Source organism: Electrophorus electricus, chromosome 3, assembly GCF_013358815.1.
Source record: "Electrophorus electricus isolate fEleEle1 chromosome 3, fEleEle1.pri, whole genome shotgun sequence".
Classification (NCBI taxonomy): domain Eukaryota; kingdom Metazoa; phylum Chordata; class Actinopteri; order Gymnotiformes; family Gymnotidae; genus Electrophorus; species Electrophorus electricus.
Genome location: NC_049537.1, coordinates 5,686,998 through 5,713,508, shown reverse-complemented (window position 1 = coordinate 5,713,508; position 26,511 = coordinate 5,686,998). Strand labels below are relative to the sequence as shown.

Below are 26,511 nucleotides of genomic sequence, written 5' to 3'. Positions count from 1 at the left end.
GCCACGCCATTACTCTAAATACACATGTGAGCACAGCCATGGAACCTTGTCCCACACACAGCGTGTGTGTGTGTGTATTGAAATAGGAAGTGCTGGTTGGCTGATCTTTAAAACAGCTCCATGCACAAACAACTTTTAACTTGATAGTATTACCCACAAACTGTGACCAGAGAACAAGCCAGTGGAATATTGCTTTTTTGTACACTCAGATCAATACTGGTATTAGACACGTTGAGTGTGGTTTGGCCTTGGTTCATTGTGCAGATTGGCTTCCAAGAGATATTTCACTTTGAATGAAAATATGGGAATGTTAGCTTCATTTGCTACAAAAAAAACCAAACAAACCCCCATAACAAGAACTCTGGACACAGATGCCCATGCTAACACAGGCACGTAGACAGGCACACATGCAGACCCACTGAGAATAACAATGAAGTCATATGGAAGACTAGACATGGCTGTTTACCAGACACTCCAGCAGCCGGGCAGGTCGAGCAATAATGATCATCAGCTTCTTCACGAGTTGGGTGACGAAGGTCACCTCCATACTCTCCGAGCGCTCATGGGCCTGACAGGAGTAAAGGAAACAGGGGAAGAAGGAAAGAAAATAAATTAAATACAATAGAAATGACATGTTTGTGTGTGAGTTTCCATCTTGCGTTGTGATAACCTTACTGATAGTGTGAAGATAGGGCTTAACCTGCTTCCTGAAAACCACACAATGCTGGAATTGTTTTGGAGAACTACAGATATGTCAGACATTTTATAAAGAAATACATTTTCTAGTTATACTAAAGCTCAAGCCACATTTTTTTTAATACTTCTACAAAGAAAAGAGTGAATTCTATGAAAATCTGCTGTTCTAGAAAGCAAGGTGGAGCAAAGTGGAGAGGGGGCACTGCTGAAGAGGCACAGTGGGATGTGTAATAGAGTGGACCGCATGGTTAATAAACAGCGGCTGGACTCAGGCTAATAGAGCTGTCTCCAGCTGACAACACTCTCCCCTCCAAGGGATTCCTAATCATGCTTTGAATAATTTATACAGGTAATGAAACCTGCAAAGAAACACACACACACACACACACACACACACACACACACACACACGAGAAGGAAGGGGAGCGAGAGAGAGTCAGAAGTTTGACAGAGATATGCAATTTCCATTCAGAAGAAGACAGACAACACCAGGGAAAGACTAAGAAGTGAGAGAAAAATTGGCCAACATGAACTGTGCCCTAGGCTGTATGGGGTCAGGAGCACATTCCCAGGATTCATCAGAAGCCAGGAGCCATGGTGACAGGTCACTGAATTGACCATGGAACTAGATTGGATCCTGTGGCTTTTAATGATGAGACTGTTGGAAACTGAACTACAGTGATTGGTCCTTCAAAGAGAGGTAGCTATCAGTGGTCTAGGGTCATATTCTCTTTGACCTTTCCCAAGAGACCTATATGCTGAATAATCACCATGACAAAAGAAAACGCCTAGGGCATCAAATCTTAGTGTCACAAGGAGCTGAAAAACTCAGACAGGACTAAAAAACAAAAACAATGGCAAAATTACACCACCAAGTGTCAAATGATACTACAGTCCTCAACTGATACAATCACGATAATAAATGACAATCTCAACTACCAAGCACCCTTAAGGTGAGAGGTTGGTCCATCCAGATGTACTAAAACATTTACAAATACTACTAAATCTTATTCAAACTGACATAAATAAGCACATTTTATGTGTCCTATGCACCATTCATGTGCAATGCACACGTTCCACCTGAACGAGCGGGCAGTAAACACGGCTAATTCAGATGCACTCCGAGCTCACGCCATCCCCACATCCATACAGCCAAAGCCTCCAGTGTCCCCACAGCCCTGCAGAGAAAGGAGTGTCAGACTCAACTGGATGGTCCTGGACGTGTTGGAGCACACTCCGTTCCCAATACTCCACTATGTGCTGAAGCACCTCCTCTTCCTCCATTCGCCTCTGCCACGAGATGCAGGACATCTTCCGCTGGGGCGGGGGGGCAGCTACAGACGGGGCAGTGCGTAGAGATGGAGTGGGACACAACGCTTTCCCCCGCACATCTGCCGAACAGCCGATTTATACAGCCGCCCTGCTCGAGCCCACCTGTCACACCATACGCCCCAACCCACGCTGGCCAATTAGCCCGGGCTAGGTGATGTCATCCTCGCTCGCCGGAATGCCAACGCAGAACGTCTGGGTCCGTAAGGGTGTGCGCGCACGCGTTTATGTCTGAGACGAATAATGTGTTACCATTCCACCGGCTCAAGATCGACACAAATTTGATGCCGAGAGGTAACAGTGATGGGTTGGTTAGACACAGCCAACCAAAAGAGGGGAAAGCCTGACCTGATCTCTCCTCCTCCCATTCACACTCCCCATTTCCACAGCTCTGTCAGACTCTCTCTCTCTCCCTCTCATAGTTGCACTCTCTCTCTCCATCCTTATGGTTTTCTTGGAGAGTCATCCGTCACCAGCGGTAGTTACTAAAGCGTGAAATTAAAATCAAGGAGGTGCTCCCCCCCTCCCTAACCATAAACACCCTACAACATACACACAGCCCTACACATACACGGCAGAGGGATCAGAATGGCACCACTGGGAGCCATATCGCTGGTTAACATCCCGTGGACCTGTGACTGAGCTAATCAAGATATCAGCATCTGACATATGACAAGTCACCATGGCCCCACTGGCCCTGACAGTCTAATAGCCAGCACCTTCACTACTGCCATGACCTCACCATGCTGACAGACAGAGAAGAGTGACAAAGAATGTAAGCAATTCTCATACTAGACAGAAACAAAGCCTGACAAGGAGTCAGTGCATCTCCCCTTGTTTCTTTCTCTCTCTCTCTCTCTCTCGCTCGCTCACACACACACACACACACACACACACACACACCTTCTACTTACATCCTGTAACAGTTTCTCCAGGTTCTCCTGGAGCTCGTAGAAGTAGCGGGAGGTGATGAGGCCTTCACGTGACTTGTCCAGGCAGTCTCGGGACAGCTCAATCACTTGGTGGTGGATGAAGCTCAAGACCCCGTCGGCAAGTGGCATGACTTTCTCTGGCGCTGACGAGGACATGAACTCAGCCAGACGCTCCTCCATCTGAGCTGTGGCCTGCAGGGGGCACAGGAGAGGGGGGCAGAAACTCTCAGGAATTCGCTGTGTTCAGTGCACAACAGCAGAACTCCAGGTACACATAGCAACCTGTAGCTGTACTTCATGGACTAAATTCTAAAAGTGCCAGCCGATCCTACTACATATCGTAATAGCTAACCTATACGCCTTGCAATATATTAAAAACACACATTTGATGTGACATGACCTACAACACTATTAAATTATGTTTTTTCAATATCATCAATCTAGAAATTAATCAAAACAGCCACAAAACATCAATGTCAAACATCTGGTGTTGATTAGGATGTTCACATCATAAAATACAGACATTTGTTTATAAAGACCATCTACACATAGCAGTTTTCTGCAATATTTGTATTGTAAAGGCCAATATTGTGATAATTAATAAATGCTATACTATGAAGCCCCACTGCAACACATGCTGAGTACCATATTATAAACACATTGATTTTCAAAAATATTATATTATAGGTTCTTCCAGAAATCTATAAAAATAAGCATAAAATCAAAATTATATAGTATACAGTTTTCAGTGGTCAACTATGAGAATTTAATTTTAACTGGGAATATAAATATTTCTTTGCAGTTCTCCAGCCTCACCTTTGGGAAACGCTCTTTGTAGACATGGTTCATCATGACAATCTCATGGTCAAAGGATATGGGAGAGCGGCCAGGACTGGAAAAGACAAAAGGAGTTGAGCCCTGAGCACCGGACACAGGCAGGCCCCACACCCAGGAGCCCATAACCACAGACACAGGCAGGCCCCACACCCAGGAGCCCATAACCACAGACACAGGCAGGCCCCACACCCAGGAGCCCATAACCACAGACACAGGCAGGCCCCACACCCAGGAGCCCATTACTACAGAGCCAAATGATGCTGTGTCTGGTTTGCAATATTGGAAGGCAAAGGAATTTCTACCTTTAAACAAGAAAAGAAAACAGGACTTTTTAGGTAAAAAGCCTTATTTAAATAATTCCATATTCAAATAATTTGGATTGAAATATTTCAAAAGTTCATAAAGGATTTCTTTTTGTAAAATATCCAATTTTATTAAAGAAGCATCCAAAACCCAAATCCCACGAGTCTTTGACAAACCAGGAACGTGCCAGGGGGAGGGGGGAGTCTGTGTGAGTCATACTGGCAAGCGGAGAGAAATCCGTGCCATGTGACTATGTGGAATGAGGTAATGTTTTACTCATCCAGTGACAGCTTCCTACTCTATTAGCAAGCCTAATTGAATGAGAACACACTCAAACTGGCACATTAGGTCAGCCTCAAGGGTGCCATTTCTCCCTGCACAAACACAAACACACACTCCTGCTTTCTTCCTATGTGTCAGAATGACAGGGAGGAGATCTACTATACAACTCTCTCAAGAAGAGGTTGCAGCAAGAAAAGATTAAGCCTGACAGATTCACAGGTAATCGAGAATATTCCTCCAGCTGAATGTGTGCATGTGCGCATGTGTAAAAATGAGAGAAAAAAAAAGTGTCTTGGAGCAATTTTCACCTTTATTAAATAAAGAATTTAGGGTGAAAAGATCAGAGTGCTACTTATGTGGTGGAACAGCATTCCATATTCAGACAGATGATCATTAGGAAACGCAATTATTTTTCTCTAATGGAAGCCGAAAAACGGCCTTGCTATATAGTTAATTTCTTTGAGAAATGACCTTGAAAGATATTAGCATTAAAGTTTCAGGCACAATAAGAATTTTATTCAATCTTGTGGATATGTACTGTGCATAGAATACAACATTAAGTTTTTATTTAATATATGTGTACATGAAGAGAGAATAAAAGTACACGTTCAATCCTTTGAGCGAGTGCAAACCAGTGTTTGTATGTGACCCTGTGTTTCTAGGTAAGTGTGTAAGAGAAAATAAGAGAACAAGACTGACAGAAAGACTCAACAGGAGGGAGGATGGAAGGGAGACGGCAATATTGAGAGAGAGAAAGAAAGAGAGGCAAACTCTGGCTGAAGTTCCAGCTGAATGGAGATGTGTGAGCTATTGTTAGCTAAACTGTCACCATAATCACTAGTACCGAGAGGGAGGAGTTATCCTCGGTGGACTTAAAGGACTACTAAGTCGGTTCTGATAGTAGAGCCCAGAGGACAGCTTGCAGTGTGTCACAGACCATGTCACGGATCCGCCCTGTAAATAACAGGCTGAGGGGCACAGAGGAAAGGGAGGCTCGGGAAATCAGTGAGTTAACTGCCTGTGACGCAGAGGATGGGCACCACACACAAGTGCTCACGCTACACACGCACACGGGCAGAAATAGTTGAGGGGAGGTATAAGGGGAAGAGTGGAACTGGAAATTGACTAGAGACTCCATTTTCAGTTGGCTAATACAGAAAGAAGAATATAAATATAAAAAAAAGTGTCTGACGGAATGTCTGCTCAGTAAGATGAAACGGCTTGTGTGTCTACTTGATTTAACTTTGTTATGGATTTCAAATGAGAGTTTTTGCACCCTTATGCATTATTAAAAATTCACACTACGCGTATTTTTGTCAAATTTAAATCACATTTGGCAGACTAATTCACTGTAGAGCTATGTGCAGCTTTGTTAGCTGCGAGTCAAAGGGAATGTGACAGATATCTTTTTGCAATTGTTCTTCATTAAAACAATATGTCTGCAGCAAAACTACTGTAACCAACCAGCTTGACACATCAATGATGGATGATGCATTTTGGTTGAACTCATTAATGTCACAAAATGCATGAGTATATATATATGTGTGTGCTTTGAGAGATTACAAGAATAAGAGAAATCAGAGTGCAGTCCTCAAGCGCTGAATGAAGAAGCACCACTGTCAGTTCACTCTGCATGTCTGCTAAGCAAGGCCATTAAATTAGCATATGATTGCTCCATTTTCTTGCTTCTAATTAAGCAGGATGGGCATTCCTCCCTCCTTTTACCAAGAGCGATGGTGTTGTGCAAAGGCATAATCGGTAAAACATGGTAATAGCTAGGCTACCACACTCATCTAATATTTATGGGTCTAATCATTCTAATCTGCAAAACCCCTACCGAGTGTCAAGAAAGCAAAAGGAGGAAGTTCATAGTTTCCTGAATAAATTAATCTGAACCCAAAGGAGGGTGGGGCAGAGTAGGGGACACAGAGAAGCCGGTCGAAGAGACGTACAGAACAAGGTGGTGTATGGCTGAGAGGCTTGGGATCCAAGAGATGTTGGGTCAGAATGAGCAGATTAAAGAGGAGAGGGTGATGGAAGAATGAAAACGTGTCGGTCAGAAGGATGAAAAGGCTGAATAACATTACCGATGGCAACAAAGAGACTTCATTATGCATGCGGTGTCAGTTAAGTGTCAGAGCTGAAGCTTTTGGCCTTTAGCAGTGAGAGTCTATGAAAGCACCACTGCTTTTACTGAGAAAAAGAAACACTTTATGGAGGAGTGTGACAGCATGAGTGGGTGCTATATATGAACGCAGCAATATGGGGGGGGGGGGGTGTACCTGAGGCTGCGGGAGCGAGGCCGCATGGCTGGTGATCTCCTGCCTTCCTCATCAGTTATGCTCTCTGAGCTGAAGTGCTTGGTGAGGAAGTGCAGCTCATCGGCAGTCGGCTGGAAGGGCAGCTGGTGCAGCTTCTCCTGGGATGAACATGATGACTATGAGAAGCAGAGAGGGAGGGATTACAAGGGCAGAAGGCGCGGCATAGGCTGTGATGACTGCCACTTAGATGAGCAGTTTTCTATATTGGCTCATTAGGCTTGAGGCTAATGAGCTACAGCCGCCAGCAAACTGAGAAGAAATGACTGGGATTCTGTTTTTAAGAAAAACTGCAAAATACTACAATGCTACAAATTAATGTTTGATAAGAGTCCAAATTCTTCTAAAAGTCATGTTAAATAATGGCTTTTTTGCTGTCAAAGATGATGACATCCATGAAAGACAATTGCCAACCATTTAGAATCTTTAAATGTATAAATTTGAGACTCACAGCAAAAGTATGGCTTGAGGAAATAAAATGTCAGAGAGAAATAATGAACTGGGCTGGATTTCTCAAAAGCACCATAAAACAATGACAAATCTTTAAGTAGTAGAGTAAGTATTACAAGGAACACACACTCATTTAAAGATGATCTTAACACTACAAGGATTTTGGGAAATGGTACCCTGAGTGAGTAAGACAAATATTTTTAAGCATGATGATTGGTTTTTGGTTTGAGGATTTAGCACATTGAATCTAGCATTCTGGCGTTTCTTCAGGACAAAGCATTTTGAAGCTGGAGGCTATCCCACTGCTCATCAGTGGAATAACCTAGGAGGCAAAGGACCAGAACCCAATCAAATACAATGATGCTCACTGAGCTTTATTTTACTGTGTGGGGAAAAAAAAGAGGCATGCATGCACATCGCATACTTCACCCTGCAAGACCTGCACTCACCGAGACGGTTGAGCTAGGTGTGTTGGTTCCATACCCTGAAGAGGGCAGTGAGGCAAGAGACCAGCGTCGGCCATCCGTCCTACAAAACCAGCATAAAAGAGTAATGATGGAACCTGTTTGATCACAATGAATAAATTAATAAATGAATAACACTGGATAGTTCAAATCTTTCATAACTCCTGTGCTGGTGTTCATTTGACCATAATCACTCAGTTTCGCCAGATCAATTGCATATTAGAAAATGGTCCACGAAACCAAACCACATTTGCTTGGTTTATTTTAGTGCAAGAAAACAAAAAGCATTTTCATACGCTTTAAAGCATTTTATAAACCCTATAATATTATTTCAAAAAACAAACACATGGATGCATGCACGTGCAATAATTGCTTGCATGGCACATACACAATTCAAAGTGACAGAAATGTTTAATAATGAACCGATTAAAGCACACAGACCAACAAACATGTGCATATTCATAATTCACACTTAACATGGCAATTACACAGACAGTCAGACACCCACATTGAGCTGGATTTCTTTGTGAGCAGGCTATTAAAAGCATGCAAAGTTTGGAAAAATGTAAATTTCAAATCAACACTGATTCCGCTAATCATACAATCTGTGTGTTCACCAGGCACCCCTGTCAGGAAATGAAGCATCAACTGGCTGTTCTTGACTGGGGCTTGAATTGTAATGAAAAGAGAAATCAGTACTTGAATGCACTTGCAGTTCGTACTCATTTTAATGCAAAACCATGAACAATATTAGGTCCAATTTCACACTGAATTTAAATGTAAAGGAGATTAAGTTGGTTAATTAAGTTGGTCTGACTGCCTGGCACAGTGAAGTGAACAACATTGTTCTGCAGTGACAGCAATGTTAGAACCAGACACACAAAGTGATGTGGAAGGTAGGGGTACCTGTCAGCCCTGTGCCCGTGACTGTGGAAAAGAGGATATCATTAAGGAAAGTCTGAGTGCGTGCTTGCATGCGTGTATGGTCACAAGGAGAAAGTAAATATCTCTACACCCTAAAGCACATATACGTTGGAACCCATTTGAGGGTCACATACACATTACCATTGTTTGGTTAATATCTCTGCCGTCCATTAGATGGCAGTGTTGATTCACTGACATCTTAGTGCAAAACGAAGCTTTTCATTACGTTTTCTTAAGTTCTTAGTTTTGTTCCTTGTTTCCTATTATTCTGCAGGAGGTCATCAACGCATAATTGTCTGGCCAAGTGTTGATGCATTATCATCTGGTCTGCTTAGCTAGCAGTGCGGATTCACTCATTACCATCAGCCCCATAACTAATCCTTAAGGAGCCGCAGTTCATGAGGCTCATACTGCCGGTCATAAGTAAGGAAGAATTGTGCTGACACAGTAGCGTTCATTCTACTTCAGATGCAGAGGAAAGTGAAATTTCATGAATAATTCACACCTGGAAAGGCCCATGCGATCTAAACATGAATAAAGAGATTGTGTTATTTTCATAACAAAAGCAGCCTACAGGTCCTGGGCTGCATGCCGCTGAGCTCGGACTGTCACTCACCTGCGGGCGGGCCCAAAGGAGAAATGGGCTGCAGTGTTGGGGGAGAAATTGCGAGGGCTGTCCAGCGGGCTGCTGCCTGCAACAGACAGAAAGGTAGCAAAAGAAAAAATGAGCTACAAGCACTTAAAGCTGGGAATTTTGTCATCATCATACCCATAAAACAATCTGTGATTCTTCTTTCTTTATTGTATCTCTCTCCCAGATAAAATCTCTCAAAAAAAGCTATTTGGTTATAGTGCTTTCAATGTATTTTTCTTAATAATTCAATCCTCAAAAGGATACAGATTAAAATTTTAAATAGAGCATGCAACAGATCTCTCCATCAATATAGTTATGAAGCGGACTACTGTCGCATGACAGAAAAGGCTTTTGTTTATCATTTGTAGAGCACTAGAAAGCTCTTTCTGCTATCAGTTAACTATAGACTAATAGCCAGAAAGCTCTAGGGAGTATGTTCTACAAAGATGGGCTTAATTGGTTAAAAACCCCTAGATTAACACACACTCACACACACACTCACAATGCCTACACAAAGAACTCTTCCCGCTCTTTTATGGATTGGATAGGTACGGTGACCAAAACAGACTTATGTATCAACTTTCTTTTGCTGAACACAGTCTTAAGTTCCTCAAAGAGAAAAGATCACCAAACTGGACCAAAGACCGTTTAAATATGTTCATTCCTGATCCTTTGCGAACAAAATACAGATCCAGGCATCATTAATCAAGCCAGTCACTTTGCACAGTAGGGAGCCCCAATGCCCGACTGCGTACCAACAGTGGGGTCACACCCTCTGTACATTAATTATGGATTTGCCAACCGGCCTGTGGCAAATCTTAAATATTAATGAGTGCATAATTCTTTGTCAGAAAGTGTACAGGAACAGCTGTGCACAGCTGGACTGGGAGGTGAAAGGTGGGTCTGCGATGGAAAAGCGTTCATTTAAAAAGGAACCCAGTCACAGAGGGACTATTATTAAGAGTTGTAGATCATCCTCTCTCTACAGTGGCATGTTACAGGGGTAGAGAGAGTGGTCATTTTTCAAAGTGAGCAAGAGATTCAGATTGAGGATACAGGGATGTGGAGAAATACATGGGGAGATGTCTATAACTCTGCAAGCTGGTGGAATGGAACAATGAAAGAATAGCCACTGAAACTAATTTGAGAACGTTAACATTTTTTTCCCGTATTCAGTGTCTTATACACGGTCACTGAAAGAATATTAACACAGTACAGTTTTTTGATCACTGGCTATGAATAATTATTGGGGTGGTGTGGTTGTTGAGAGAAATGTAGTGGGGGAAAATTGCATAGAGATAAAAAGCCATGAGCTCAGCATTTGCTGGTAAAAACTTTAATATTAAATATTTAAACTGTCTAGCAGATGAAAAGTTGTTTTTAGTTAAGTGTCCTTAGTTAGTTGTTTTTGAGTTGTTCTGAGTTTAATTTATCCTTACTCTGCGCCAGACTGCACAGACACTTGTCACGTGTCTGCCTACCACACAACTCCAGCCTCTCTATTTAGGGACCAAGCACATCTTCATTGATGTAACCTCACTGTATCCTGTCCACCTGAAGCTATCCTCAGCGTTATAATCTGTTCAACAGAAGGCAAAAGGGCCCCCAGTTGCACGATGAGATAACAGAACACAAACGTTCTTCACAGTATATTTTTGCTTCTGATCAAACAATCCAACAAGGGCTAAGAAAAGGAGTCCATCATTAAGACCAACAATGACATAGAAAAAGGTTCTTACACTCTATTATGTTTTCCTCTTAATTGTACAAACCCACAAAGACATATTTGCAACAATCTGAAATGGAAAAAAAGGAGCAGAACATAGTCAGACTCCAAAACATGCTATATGGTCTTTGATGAAGCATGACACCTCCATTCTTAACTGAGAGCATAAGCCATCAGCCCCGCTCCATCAGCGCTGCTGACAAAACACGAGGTACAAATGAAAAACACTGTTCCACACCAGGAACCTGGTGGTAATTAACTTTGTTTGTGCCAACAGGTATAGCATTTCGTAGTGTTGGGAGTCCCCTGCAGAAGTGCAGTCTGATTCTGAAATACCTTTATGTGTGTGTCACAAACAGGCAAAAGTATAAGGGAAAGCTTTGGTCCTGTGTGGTGATGTGTTGTATTCGGGTTTTTCCTGACTGCAATTTCACTTCACCTCATATCATTCTCATCCCTCAGCTGTGTGATTCTTTTTCTTTATCCAGCTCTTTCTAGCCAATTCCACTGCGATCCTTACAGCCCAATACTTGCCATCTATTTTAAAAATATATATTCTTTAGAAACACCTCATGACTTGAAAGCTTCCTGATTTTTTCCCCCAGCGCAATTTTCTCTAAATGTGCCATTAAGTTGTTCCCTGCTCTCTCCGCTTCCACTACCACTCTCACTATGTATTTTAAGCTCTTCTCTCTCATGTATCGTCCCCTGCTGAGTATTAGTCACTTTTTAAACATATTAGATGTGCGCCTGCACACGATCGTGAAGAATTCTACTCGACATGCGTGCAACACTGAACTGTTTGATGAGAGAATCTGAAACCTCTCATATCTGGAACTCGAGTATAATGTTATTTCTCACTTCAAGAGCTTCAAAGAACAAGAGATTAATGTAACTAGACTAATTCTGGGTGAGGAAGCATGAACTTAAGCAGTCCAACACATGGACTAGGATGATATGCCACTGCTTGGCTGCATGTATGGATGCGCTGATCAATGCACACATGAAAATCTAATACAGAAATTGACAGTCAAGAAGTGGGAATGGCTGTTGCTGTGTCTGGCTGTGCAGGGAAACACAGCCAGACACAGGTGGTGGACACTCTACAGGAAAACACAGCCAGTGTCTCTGCTCCACAGGCCCTACTACCTTTACAGCCATTTCATCATTCACTGTTGCAAGTGGCTCTTATATATTGCATTGTATGTATGCAAACAGAACAGCCTGTAGCATTCCTGTAAATTCTGTGTGTTCTGGTGTATGTATGTGTGTGTGGGTGTGTGTGTGTGTGTGCGCGCGCCCTTTCTATGTACATGTAGGTTTGACAGACACATCCATTGATATGATGATGACGACATGTCTGGCAGTGAAATGTTAACCAGATGGATTAGGAAAGCCTGTGAGATGGGCGCTCTGCACAAACTCACTTTTCCAGATGGGGAGAAAGTGGAGAGATTGTTCTGCTAAATGTCAATTGTCATAATGCCTCTCCACATCATAAGAGACCTGCCAGCCAGTTATTGTAGCCTATATGAGTCACACTACAATACACACTACCATAAGTTAAATGACATGATTGTTACCATGGAGGTTTTTGACCCATGGGTAGCACATAGCATACTCAGACTTTTACTTTAGATTTAGTTATATGCTTGCTTATTTATTTAGTTGCTTTTTTTTTTTTTGCTTTTTTTTTACCAGGATGTCCGTGTAGTGGTGAGTGAGGTCTGGGCAGTGTTGGAGACGTGCTGGATGTCACTATCAGGCTCTTCCTGTTGCTGGTGCGACAACTGGAAAAAAGAAACATACAGATGCAAATTAATTGTGCCCCTATTGTTAGGGGTTATCTTGTATATTTGCTGTAATAAATACACACCTCGGTAAGTCACACTGAACTGAGCACAAAAGGACAAATGCTTTGTCTATTTTATACCTCATATTATAAATAACTTGAGAATCATACAAATGTTCAATCTAAAAAGGAATCCATTCAAAAATTTAATAAACGAAATAAGGCAAATCAATAAACTCACACCAAACTACCCACCAACTTCTCTTTCAGTTCAAAATGGATCACAAGTGCCTAGAATCTAAAAGCAGTCCATTCATTCATTCTCTAATTCTTGACAGGGAAGAAACTGGCTGAAATTTAATAGGATCGAATAGCTAATAGCTAAATCTCTCTCATGCTGTCTTAAACTTTAGAAGTGTCTTCAGAGCTGACAGGAAAAAGCTCCTCCCAGCCCAGACTCCAGCCAGGTTTAATCCTGACACCTCTTTCAATTCTGACACCTCTTACCAGATGCTCTAATACTCCACACTGGATTTCTGAATGTAGAATCATTTTGCAAAGAGCAGTGTGTTGCAGTTAGACAGAAAGGCTGCTCCCTTACTGCCCCTTACCCACACACACACACACACACACACACACACACACACACACAACAGCTCAGTAGAAACGGGATTACAAGGACTGAGTGAGGCTGATTAACGGTGCAACGATTTCCTACTCTTTTCATTTTTTTTAAATAAAAATCTGACAGCAGGGAAGAGAGAGCAAGATGGAGGGAAGAAGGAAAGAGAGAAATAACAGGGGAAAAAAAACAACAACAAAAACACAGGACACTGAAGACTTCTGATGACAAACTAGGTACCAAAATCAACAATGTCAGCCTTTTATATGTATTATTTTTTTGTGTGGTGTGTATGTGAGAAAATCTTGGCACAAGCTCAAAGATGAGATGGCTTGCCAATTTCTACAATGCCTCTTTAAAAGCTATATAATGCACTACAGTACACTCAAAGGCTTCTTCACTGTCAGCTTGATCATTCAGTGGTCCCATCTTTGTTAAACTTTTATGCAGGGCAATTTCACAGTAGTCTCAGAGGTGCCATATTTAATATTTCAATGGCCATATATATTTCTACTATAAAATGTTCAATTGCTCTGCAACTTGATAACTTACTACAAACCTACTACAAACATCCCCAATGATTAACCTCAAAGATTTATAGACAGAACACATTTTGGCCCAGAAAACACCCACACATGCACACTCCCTGTCGCACTGTAGCACAAGAGCAGAAAGCAAAAACCTGACGCATTTTAAAGGGCTCATTCTTCACTGTCCATATTCCATATAAGCATCTGCATAAGCAAAGACACAGGTATATATAATAAAATAAAGTTTGGACCTCAGAAACTAATTCAGTGCAAGACCAATGCACTTCGGATGAGGAATATCATCAGATTTTCTAGCAAGAGAGCTTTACTCATTAAAGCAGCATCATGTCATCAGAAATAAAGGGGAAAATAAATAAATAGTAGTTGAAAGCCCTGGCACATTTGCATACTAATAGTGTGAGCAGCTGTGGAGAGTTCATGGGCGTGAAATGAAAGTTATGCCTTAATTACAGTAATCCAAGAAAGTACTTCCCGGCATCCAAACACCAAGAAATGTTTAATTCATTGTGGCCATTTATTTCCATTTTCACTTGAGGTATTTTATAATATAGCTTATTTGATGTCATTCAAGTTTATTGAGGTTCATTTGAATTATTTCAGAATATTTGGATTTATTTATGTTTCTTATCATTTGTTTAGGTGTGAATGCCAAACATTTATGATTAGCAAGCTGTGGAATTTTTTTTCCCCCCCAAGGTGAATGATAAACGACTCATATAGCATTCAGTTTATTCTTTCACTGGCATTAGGTCTAGTGTGTGGTTGGTTTTGGATTACTGTAATTTTAGTCTTTGGACTTTTCTATGCTTTTGTTATACTAAAGAGTATATTATAGGTTGTCATGGTGAAGTTAAAAAAAATTGGACAAGTAGTTGAACAGGGAACATGTACTAGGAGAGACTTGATACTCCAAGATGGTATTCACGGGTTCAGCGGGGAACGTCAGAGCTCTGAAAGTCTGTCACCAAAGACTGCTGCCTGGGAAGACTACACGTCTATACCCGGAGAATCCCAACACAGAACACAGACGGGCATGCGTACACATTTACACATGTACACACATGCGTGCACATGCACGCAGACACAACGCATATTTAAGAAAACAGAAGTGAACTTGACTTTACAGAAATGCCAGTGAAACTGACAGATACACACAGATATCAAAGAGCTGTTCAATTTCAAGTTCAAGTTTGGTTTATTCGTCACATACATAGTCATACACAGTATAACTCGCAGTGAAATGGTGGAGAGTAGACCTAGATCTGGTAGACTAGGGAGAATCTGCACAGGCCTACCGCATTCTTGTTATAGGCTGCTAGGTTCATGTAAAGCTATAGTGTACAGATGAGATCAAATCAGGTGGGTGGTACTAGAGGTCAGTATTCCAGCGTGCTACTGATCTGGCTGACAGCAGGAACAAAAGGAGGAGGTATGCCATCCTTAGTGTGATACTCCTGCACTATAGTGAGGGCTAAAGAACAAGGGAATCTCTCTCTCTCTGTCTCTGGGGGGTGGGGGTTAGCTGCTTTAGTCTACACATTTTGAAAGTACTATCTGAGCTGGGGAAACATTTTATATTTGCATATTTAGCTGTTCTCTATTCTGAGCTTACTTCGACATTCCCATTATTCATAACAAGGGCGTTATCAGGCAGGTGACTTTATCAAGGAGCTGCCTGCTTGCCACTATGAGCTCAGTCATATTATTCTGGACTGGGGAGAGTCAGTGGGAGAGGCAAGTACATCTCCCTTGTGACAGAGCAGCTCTGGATAAGCCATATGCTCAGTGCTGTCACAAGGATAGGCAGAGGAAACCATTAAGCCTGTGAATACGCAACCAGCATATAGCATTGCATATTAGCAGATGGTCAGGCACACACGTTTACACCCACACACACAAACAGATAGGAGGACACAGTAGCAGAGGAAAAGCATGGTCTAGAATCACGACATTGTATAGAGTGGAGAAAGTTCCATAACTATCATTTATGTTTATCATGAGATCCATGATTAAGTGCTTCTTCTTTTTTTCTTTTTTTTTTCAGGAAACAATAATGTGTCCCAAGGCTCATGCCACCAAGCGTCGGTGAGCTGAACGGCGTAATTGCAGCTAACGGATGAGACGAGCCTATTAACGCCGAGCACTCCAATTATGCGCAGACACCTGCTGGTGCGGCTTCTCGTCTCAGCCCTGCATACTGGCTCACTTTTAAGACCACCAACAGGCCGTCAAGCTAAAGACCCCTCCTCCAGCCTCTCCTCCACTCTGCACACATCACATACTGGGCCCTAATTTTAGGTCCACAGCTAAATGCACTACCTTAAAGCCCGAGACTCCGGCGTTTGAAAATACTCATAAAAGGCAATCAGTAGTGAGCTCCGACCATAGCCGCTGAATAGGAACGGTGAGCGCTGTATATTAGCTATACCAGCAACAGCGCGCACACTATCAAATGTCGTGGTTCAGTTATATTTTCTATTCCAAATTATAGCCATTTCCCTTCGGAAGGGAGAAGGGAAATTGATAGGCCGCAGACACCACACGATGTAGGTCCTGAAGCAGCCTGCAGACAATCAAATATTACCTCAATCAGTCGGCACAGCACTACAGTGGTAAGCATCCATGTCACCGAGCTACAACCGTCTGTGCGCAATCACACATGGAGCGAGCCACATTAAGGCAGAGGCTGCCTCCAAAGGCTCCAAAGTGGCTGTGTTGAACGGTGGAACTGGGATGATGAAAAAGGGAGAAAAGGGGAGAAATCGATTCTTCTCTCCTGATGACACAGGAACGAAGAGAGTACAAACTGCATAATTGATTTAGGAAATCGTTTCTGCTGGATTCAAGCATTTAGTTCTGCTTGCATACAAACATATGCATGCAAAAGCTTGCAAGCACAACATACATATACATGCTCCATTCCAGTAGGTAATTATAATAAGAATCACAAAGGGGTGTCATAGGATGTGTGCTATAAATAAGGCAGGCAGCATAGCAAACAGAGCAAGGGCACTAGGAAAGCATCTGTAATGGCAAAGAAAAGCTGAACTACTGAAATAAAGCTTTCTGCTGAATCCCCACATTAAGTTTCAGCATCCCTCAACTCATTTACCAGAATATATTATACAGTCTGATCGGTTTATTTGAAATGTCTGTCATAGGTACAGCTGTGTTTAGTGTCTTAATGGAGGATTGCTGGTGGCTGAATATTTTTTGGTGGCACACCAGTCTCAACCCCGTAATGATGTATGTGTGAAAACTCCAACAACACTGCAGTGCCTGACACACCTGCACCAGCACAACATCCACAACCTTGCTGCTAGCATGGCAGTGCCACTTTTCTGGTGCAAATGCATGGCACTCCAGATAACATGGGTAGGGGTGAAGGAGGGGTAGAGGGTGGCAGACAAACTGCATGGCATCCAGTGGGCTACACGCTATAACTGCCCACCTATAAAAGTGGACCTGTAAGGTAGGTGTATACATAATAAACTGGCCAGTGAGTGCAAATATGTGGTGAGTCTACAGGGCCAAGTATCTTGCACAACTGTGCACTGCACACATCTGTGATTGACTTTAAAAAATGAAATAGAAAAATTTAGTTAAGGTAAATAAGGTGTTCGCTGGTAGAGAGCCAGCAGGAGAGGGAGAGAAAAGAACCACTAATATAATTACAACAACTGCAATACACTGTCATTGTTCTTGATTAAGTTATTTAACAGTATATCAAAATCTCTCCAACAGCAGCTTGGGTTACCCATTTGGTAGACCACAATAAGAGTGAGAGATGATGATGAGTGAGTATCTGACAAGGTTTGAGAATGAGTGTGTTTAAGGTTAGAATTCAGTGATGTTCCTGAGTGTACACGATGGTCACACGCACGCACACACACCACGGAGCACATTAATAATGCAGATCCCCTCATTTGCTTAGCCTGATAGGTGGGAGTGTAGAAGTGAGGGAAATGGTGAAACCAAGAAAGAAAGGCAATTTGGTTCCTTTCTCATATCATAAGAAAAGAGCTTCTTTATAGCTTTGTTGACTTGATGACTTAAAAGGACCAAATGAACACAAAGCTTCTAAAACCTCTGATACTGGTCGAAATTTAAGTCAAACGTACATAGAAAATGGGAATAGATGCATAGACTCGTCTACTTAAGCCTCTGAGAATGAACCAATGAAGTGTGCAAAGAGTGAAATTTTGATTAAAAGAGAATAAAGAGAAAATGAGAGCAGAGGAAGATAAGGAGAGGGTAGCAAGGGGAGCTGACAGTCATAATGAGTTTGAGACAATAAGAAAAAACCATTTGGATTCAAACATGGTTGGCAAAGTGAATTAGGGAAAAGCTATGCTGCAGACCATAGATACAATCAAAAGTCATAAAAGAACTGTCTTCAGCCAATTCTCCTTAATCCATAGTCCAGTCTACACTGGGTCTTAGCTATACAATTAGCCAGTTGCCAGTTGTAACTGTCCATATAACTGAGCCAAATCAGAATAGCATAAAAAAAGCTTCAAACAGGGCTAAACAAGCATCATCTGCTCCTGCTTCCTCGGCTGTAGTTCAGTCACCCATCAGCCTCCACGCTCAGGGTGATGGAGGCACAGTAGCTGAGAACAACAGGCGCTTCCGCTACAGTCTTAGCCCTGTTGCTATGCAAATGTCATGCCTAGCCTTTACTTCTCTCTGAGTTGCGGGAAGACAGGAGCGGGATAACAGGGTAAGTGATAAAGGTCCTGCATCTCACACACCACCTCTGCACTTGTGTTTGAGCGCGTGTACACACGCTGCGGGTTAACGCGGATATGTAGTCTCGTCGCGAGATGACGTCTGAGTGAAGCCCAGCTTGGCAGAACGTGTGTGGTGGTGGCACCGTGTTTTGATGGTGCCACACCTCCTCACACAAGTGCACAGGAGAGGTGGCAGGAGATGCACGCAGCTGACAAACGGTAGAGCAGCAGGATTAAAACCACACTCCTCAGGAGGCAGAAATAAAAGGAGAAGGAGGGGACAGGCTCATGCATGAGCGAGCACGCACAAATGCACACACGCAACACAAACAGCTGTGTGTCCTGCTCATGTGACTAGTAAATCTAGTTATCTGATGAGATAAACAGTGACACACACACCAAGATCAAGACAGACAGTGCAAAGACATCCAATATAACCATGAACACGTGTGTGCGCGCGCGCGTCAAGTGAGAGAGAGAGAGAGAGTGAGAAAGTGAGAAAAACGTAGAGCTGTACCTCTTGGATCGTCGGAGCATGCTCCTCTCAGGCAGAGAAAAATTGGAGAGCACAGTCCAGAAGGAGTCAGACATGATCCAGATTCTTGACTAACATGGCTGTCATGCAGAGACCAAACGCACTGCCTGCCATGGAACCAGCAGTCGAGAGAATGAAGGACAGCCGCACTAAATGAACGTGCGAGTGTGTGTGTCGCCAGCTTCCAGAACGCTGTCGCTTCCCCGTACAACCTGTGACACCTCTAGAGGTAGTCTGAGCAGCAGCCGTCTTCTTCCCCGCACTCCCCTCCCGCCCACACCCACGACTAATTCTCCCTCCCCTCCGGTCCTCTCTCCCCCTCCCCATCACACTCTTTACTTCTCTATCTCCATCAATCTAAAAGAACCAGGTTGTTCTCAATTCATAATACTGTGCACAGAAACACAAGGCAGTATGATAAACTCAAATCCACTGTAACTGTGCTTAGTACCAATACAGGCATGCAATATGAAAATGAGCACACTTGCTCTAAATTTCCACTTAATATTAAACTCAAAAGCACTGAAACAAACTTGCATTCCCTGAACATTAGTGTTATTTGATGTCCTTGCCCCAGATAGGCAAGATTAGAGAAAGAGAGAAAAAAAAAATACTCAATACAAAGCCCCCAGAGAAACTGTCAGAAAGACTAGATTAATGCTTGCCTCAGTGAACACACACACACTTACTCTCTCTCTCTCTCTTTCTCCCTCACAAAATGATTTAGTTATTCTGGAAGTGGTGAGAAATCATCTGGTATAATGTCAATTCCTTATCATAATCTGCCAGGTACCATACTGGCCAGACTTGGATAAGGGAATAACACAGAGAGATTTAGATAGGGCATATTGGAGGAACAGATGCACTGTGGTACAAAGCTAAAGGAGGTTTCCGCTAGACCTAGATGGAATGCTACATTGTGTATTCTGTGTATTGTGTGTGTGTGTGTGTGTGTGAATCCATGAATCGTGTGTGTGGGTAAGTGGCTAAGCATTCGATGTCACCTCGAGGTGATCCAAAGCAGGGATTCTATACACATGAAACAGCAGCAAGTAGAACTGCACACATGCACACACACTCCTACCTTTAAACATGAAACAGATATTGAGGAAAGGTAGAGCAAATGAAAGAAAATAATAAATAGATGACCATTTCAAAATCTCATTGTAGAACTAAAAATAACAGCCTTTTAAATGTTTCAAATTTGGCAAAAGATACACTTGCTACCAAATACTTGGTTATTTATGTAAAAAGAACTATAAACTACAACACAAGCTACCAACAGTAGGACAGCTTAACGCGGAAGAGAAGGTTTTCAGTTATCGAGTTCACGGTTAAATTAGTCATGCATAATTCATTTACGACTAGAGTGCTGACCAGGTTGAACAGGCCAGCGGCAGCAGACACACACTGTGCACAGTGACAGCCTTTACAGAAGCACTGAGCATTATTCTTTAGTCATACAGGTAACTCAGAATAATAACTGTAAACAGGAAGGAGACTGTTACCTGCACAGAAAGAGAAATCAGTGAACACAAATGCCTGAATATTGTTAGGAGACAAAATAATTTCAAGGTTACTTTCCATCTCCTAATAAATAAACATTTATATATTTAAAAAAATCAACAGGCTTGAAGTCACAACACAGAAGAGGGCATGGTAGAGTCTCCTTAAAAGAGATACTGTGCAAGATGAAAAGCTTCTGAATTGATAACGATACAATGAATATAATTTAGAGACAAATATGGCTGTGTACATCAGCTGTTGGACAATCTCATACAAGGTCTGAATGGGCTGGACTGAATGTGAGTGTAGTACTCAATACTACAGTTGCAGCAAAAGGGGGGGGGTATACTGGGATATGATAAATACAGGAATGCTCGCCAGATTACTTGAATGGCTCTATCTGAGGAAAAAATAGAATGAATCATTCTTGGATCAATGTGGTGATGTTATAAGGGAGTGCATCCTCAAAGCTGTAAAACAACTTTTACTCTGACCTCTTTTTCTTGAACTTTAATAATATACAATTGCTTCCAACACACCAAACACAAAAGCAGGTGAGTGCCATGACTCTTCTGAAGTGATGTTGGAGAAGGAAATTAGGTAGTTTAATACACTGGCTGACTCACCATGACAGCACTGTAGTCATATAATACTCTTGTATAAGTCCAGACTATGATCCAGTCAATGATCCAAAATGTCATAACATTAATAATGCATGTTGCTTGCCCTAAAATAAGGGGCTCATCTGTGAATGAAGAAGAGTGCTCTCTAGAAGGCATTACAGGAGGTTACATCTCTGTACACGAGACTAAAACGCAGTGTTAAACTAAAGAAGCTTCATTAATCACCCTTAAATTGGAGTAAATTATATCAGACAGACTTCTCTTATAGTCATGGAAAATGAGAACCATGTGAGTTTTCCTTGTGTACCAAAAGTGTTTTTGCAGAACACATTTGATTTAATTTGCTTTACTTGACATTTTGCCTCCTGGGTTGTGACTGCAACGCATGCACACTTGGCAAAGATGCTGAAGTGATGGTTAATGTAGCCAGACTCAAAACATACCTGGGCTATACTCAACAAAAGCTTTAAAAACGCTGAGTTGACAGATTTACAGAAAAAGGTCAAATTAGGTACAAGTGACAAATCACAAACAAAACAAGATTCTCGTTTTATTTTCTGATATGAGCCCACAGTTGCCACAAACCAAAACATGTGTTGGTAAACATAGCAATGGTGACTCGTGCCAGGGAAGGTGAGAGCAGAGGCAAGGATAAAATTGCATTAGTACTGGTGCACTCTCCACCACAAAGCTCCTTACCTCCAGAGAAATGGGTTGGCGTTAGCTCCTGCCCCCTGGGGCAGGCCCAGAGCCAGGGCAGAGGCAGGCCCAGGGGCAGGCATGGACTCCTCCAGCCCCCCGTAGGATGATGGTAGCAGAGAGGAAGGGGAGGAGGTGGGGGTGAGGAGGCGCTGGAGGAGGCTGCTGTTTCCATGACAACGGAACTGCGCAGCCGGACGGATTCTGGTGAGCGAGTGGGGCAATGCGAAGAAGAGGTACGGTAAGGGAGACACTCGCTGATTGTTTTTGTGCATATGTTTGTGCGTGTGCATCTCTCAATTTACTACGTAAAGGCATCCATTTGCAGAGTGCCTAAAGGCATAATGACCCATGCTAATGAGCTCAGTGGTTCATAAACATGATCACGCTGTAAGCTCCAAGGTCAGCTTGCAAATGTCAAGAGCACCTTGCTTTCCTTCATAAAGCCTAGGATGTGAAATAAAATCTGCTAAGTGTGAGAGCTGTCAGGTGTTTCTCCAAACACACGCTGATGAGAAGCAGCAATGTAGCCCTGAGCTCACTCCATACTCTATATAGGGATGAGGCCCCTGGATGCCATGTCATATTCATAACACATGCCTGTATTAAATGCTGAATGGTTCAGCCAATCACCAACCTCTGTTATGACTGGGAAAAAAACATTAACTTACATGCCTGCACATTCCCATAGTAACCTGAGTAAAAAGCAGTGCAAATCTGGAGCTGCTAATGTAAAAGTAAAAACAAGCTGGTACCCTAGTGAAAGGTTTGGGACACAACGGGGGAAACAGGAAAAAAAAGAGAATAAAACTGGATAACTGTGAATGTGTGTGCAAGTGAGCTTCTGAGTGAAAGAGAGGCAGACAGAGACACAGTTAGTGTGAGAGAGAACGCTGCAAACATCTATATAGTTGAATATAGATCTATATGAGATTTGAGCCTAATGGATTGTAAGGTCACGGCATCATTCTGTCAGAGGTATCCAGATAGCTGGGCTCTCAAACATTCCTTTTCAAACTTTGGTCTACAACCTTTTCTTCATACCTTACAGAACAACAGATTCATAAAGAAACACTACACTAGCTCAGTGGCTTATGTTGCACTTTCCTGGAGATTTAATATAATTCAAATCTGATTACAAATTCAATTAAAAATTAATGCTTGTCTAATAAAATAAGGAAATGAACTAAAATTACTATGGAACTCATTCACTCAAACACTACAGCTCAAATCATACAGATTGAGCCAGACAAACAGCCCATTTCAATGTGACTGGATTCTCCTACTATTAGTGTATTGATTCTAGAGTAAATGTGGAAGAAAAAGAGATAGTTTGAGTGGTTATGGTTAAACACCCATCACTCATTCCTCAGCAGCTTTTCAGGCTGGTGCCTTTCTGCTTGGAGCCAATCAGCATTGCTGTCCATCTGAGCAGCCAGACAGCATATGGCTGGGTTGCACAGTCCACACAAGCAGCACAGCTGGCCTGGTTAGAGTGTACCGGTCTGGGGAAGTGGCCTGTGGACTCTACAGTCTGGAACTTCAGGATGAGCAGACAAGGAACAATGAAGATGATCAGGTCCTGACCTCTTTCAGCACTGGCTCTCTCTCCCTCACACAGACAGCTTAGAGGGGATTTCCTTTACCACGTTTTTTTTTCTGGGCCCTTCAGACTAGTGCTTGTTTGGTAACTGCAAGCACAGCAGCAATCTGTGGCTGTCAATACGCAGCACTGTCGATTAAAGTCCTAAGTGTGACATCTCAGGCATGCAACATGCATTAGGTGCACTCTGTTTAAATCCACTGACCACTCTCTATTTGTGCAGTTCTACTGCAGCGGTCACGTTTATGAATAAGAGCTCAAATTTATTATGAAGGCTATAATGAAAATCCACAAGTTTGAAGTTACATTTTCTGTGAATATCCATGTACATATATGTACACACACACACATACAAACACACAATCTAATGTCTCTACATATTGCTGAGATACTGAAGCTCTTACTGTATGTGCAGGTTGGGGGCTCCTGCTCTGTCTCTCATTTTCTTCATGCCAGTGGTGGTGCGAGGGGCCGGTGAGTGTTAGAACGCTGATTCCACACCAGCAAAACTGACTCAGGTCACTGTTGCTTTAGGGCCATGTCCAGTAGAGTGAGGGTAACCTTACCAGTCCATGTGACGACAGAGAAACACCAGCACTGGCGCTACCACTTGTGGCGACGACCTTCACAATTTAGCACACTTTAAAAAGTTGCTCACCATGCCACACACAAAAAATAAAAACGTACTCCCACAGCGCGCTTCAGTACTAATCCATGTGTCCAGGGAGAAAACTTCAGTCAGAGGTGATAGCCATAGCTATTTGACAAGAGACAATATCAGAACAATGTACCCTGCATCCATGGGATCTTCCTGGCTCATAACTACCGCATCCATTTCTCACCATCAAAACATAACAGCAGTTTAGCCCTCCGCCCCCCAAAAAAAGAAGTTGTAGTTCAAGTTTATGAATAATCCAGATAGTGAGGCAAAAGAGAAAAAAGAAAGAATACTGAAGGAGAGCACGACCCTAATGCCATCAATGTCTTCCGCTCCCTCTGTCTCTTGCTCCATCTGACACCCATGCTACCACTAGGAAGAGGGCATTCTCGTGATATCACAAGGCCCCTGGGGTGGGGGTGGTGGTTTGGATAGAGGTGCAGCTGTCGCCCACTGCTCATAGTATCCATCTCTGTCCACTCGCTTCTTAGAACCGAAAGGACCTCAATGGCCCCTCTCCTGTTTCCAGCCTAAGCTGTGGGCTGTGTGCCAAGAGTAAGACAATAGGCAGGATCAACGAGAAGCTACAACATAACCACTGTAGCATTCAGTGGTAACACAGCCCGACTACAGCAGTGACGCACACTGCTACAGGACAGCATAATGCCATCATCCTGACACATGATCTATTGCTCTGTATGGGAGACAAATAAATGTGTATGTATATATACGTGTGTGTGCATTGCTCACTGGCACTGACGAGGAATACAAGGTTTGATTTGATTAGCATAATTTCTCTGGAATTAGGAGCCTTTGAGAGTGTTCAGTCCAGGCTTGTAGCACTGTGGGTTTTGTGGAGTAATGCTCTTCACTAACTACAGTAGTCCATGCCATTCAGAGAACAAAGAAAGACAACGCATTATTATAAAAGTACCATAAATATAAGAATACTTTGCATACGTACACATCACCTATATACACCCATTACACAGCAATGTAGAAATGTCCACCAGGACACCGTGAGGCACGCGTGTGTGATGGTGCTGCTGTCCTCATAAGGGTACAGCATGCATCCAGTGGCAGCAGCAGGTTAAAAATAGGACAGCGGAGAGTGTTTTAACAGGTCCATGATGGCAGAGATACTCAGCTGTTGGAGCATACATCCTGCTCACCTTTGACCCCCCTGACCCCTACAGCTAGTCCTTCACATGTTAGAAAATACATTCTAACTGCATAATAAACATGCATTATAACAATTTTTCCAGTGGTACACTTTTCTAGCTCTTACAGATATTTTTACTATATTGTATGCTATACTAAAATGTATAATAATGTATCATGTAATGCATTAATGTATTATAATGCATTATGTAAAGTATTAATATAATTAATTATACTATAATGTATTATGCAATGTATTCATTTAATGAATTGTACTATAATGTATTTTAGTAATGAAATGTAATGTATAGTATCGTAATGTATTATATTATACTATAATGTACGATAAACCTAGAATTAGCAAAATACATGGTGCCCAAATATCGCCTTAATATCCCCCCCCAATAGGCATCTGACCATGAATTATCCACAAACATCCAGTAATGAGTGAAGTGGCATTCTAATTCTACACAGTGACAGTTCTTTTAAATAATCGGATTAACCACTCAGATAATCACATTGTTTTTTGCAATTTCACAGAACAGAGTACTAGGTAAAATGAGTGCCAAAACAGTACATCTGGCTTCTCTGATACTGCAGTTCATTGAAGAGTAAACTCTCATCTTTGGCCTCAAGTTAGACAGCATTTCTCTGCACTGGAAGGGAACTGGAATGGAAAGTCTTTCCTTCTTTATTGATTCTGGCTTTGGTCTGTTCATATATGAAACTTTATGAAAATCATTTTGAATTTATATTTAATTCATAAATGTAACTGAGTAACAAATTAGCATAAGCCTCATCAGAAGCAATGCAATAAGTAGTCACAAGACCAAGTATGCACATGCCTAATGGCCACACACACGCACACCTAATAGCCTGGATTAAACAATACAGTTTTTGTGGGAATTCTTTATAAAATAATATGAAAAAGGTTAAGGTGCGCATGAGTGTACACACACCCACATCTAGCAAATACCCTGAATCCATCCTCAGTGAATAGATAATGGACACTCAATTAAATGACCAAAATTCTATACAATTTCCACCTTGTGGAAATGTGGAATTTCCATCCTTGACATTAGTGAGCTTCCGTCACATCCAGACCATAGAAGGTTCTAGCCACCTAGATCCAA

At 42.2% G+C, this 26,511-nt stretch overlaps 1 protein-coding gene across 3 annotated transcripts in view; it reads right to left on the bottom strand.

The window, feature by feature from the left end:
* mast2 (microtubule associated serine/threonine kinase 2) overlaps positions 1-26,511 on the bottom strand; it is a 101,430-nt gene that overhangs the window by 12,928 nt on the left and 61,991 nt on the right. For 2 of the 3 annotated variants that reach the window (XM_035524152.1, XM_035524154.1), the window contains 8 exons: positions 12,594-12,685; positions 9,152-9,227; positions 8,518-8,538; positions 7,597-7,675; positions 6,662-6,816; positions 3,774-3,849; positions 2,940-3,149; positions 467-568 (listed from right to left, as the gene is read on the bottom strand). In XM_035524152.1, coding sequence (XP_035380045.1) covers positions 467-568; positions 2,940-3,149; positions 3,774-3,849; positions 6,662-6,816; positions 7,597-7,675; positions 8,518-8,538; positions 9,152-9,227; positions 12,594-12,685 — 811 coding nt within the window. Of the gene's footprint in view, positions 1-466; positions 569-2,939; positions 3,150-3,773; positions 3,850-6,661; positions 6,817-7,596; positions 7,676-8,517; positions 8,539-9,151; positions 9,228-12,593; positions 12,686-19,110; positions 19,328-26,511 lie in introns of those variants that run through there. The other variant, XM_035524153.1, reaches the window with a different exon arrangement.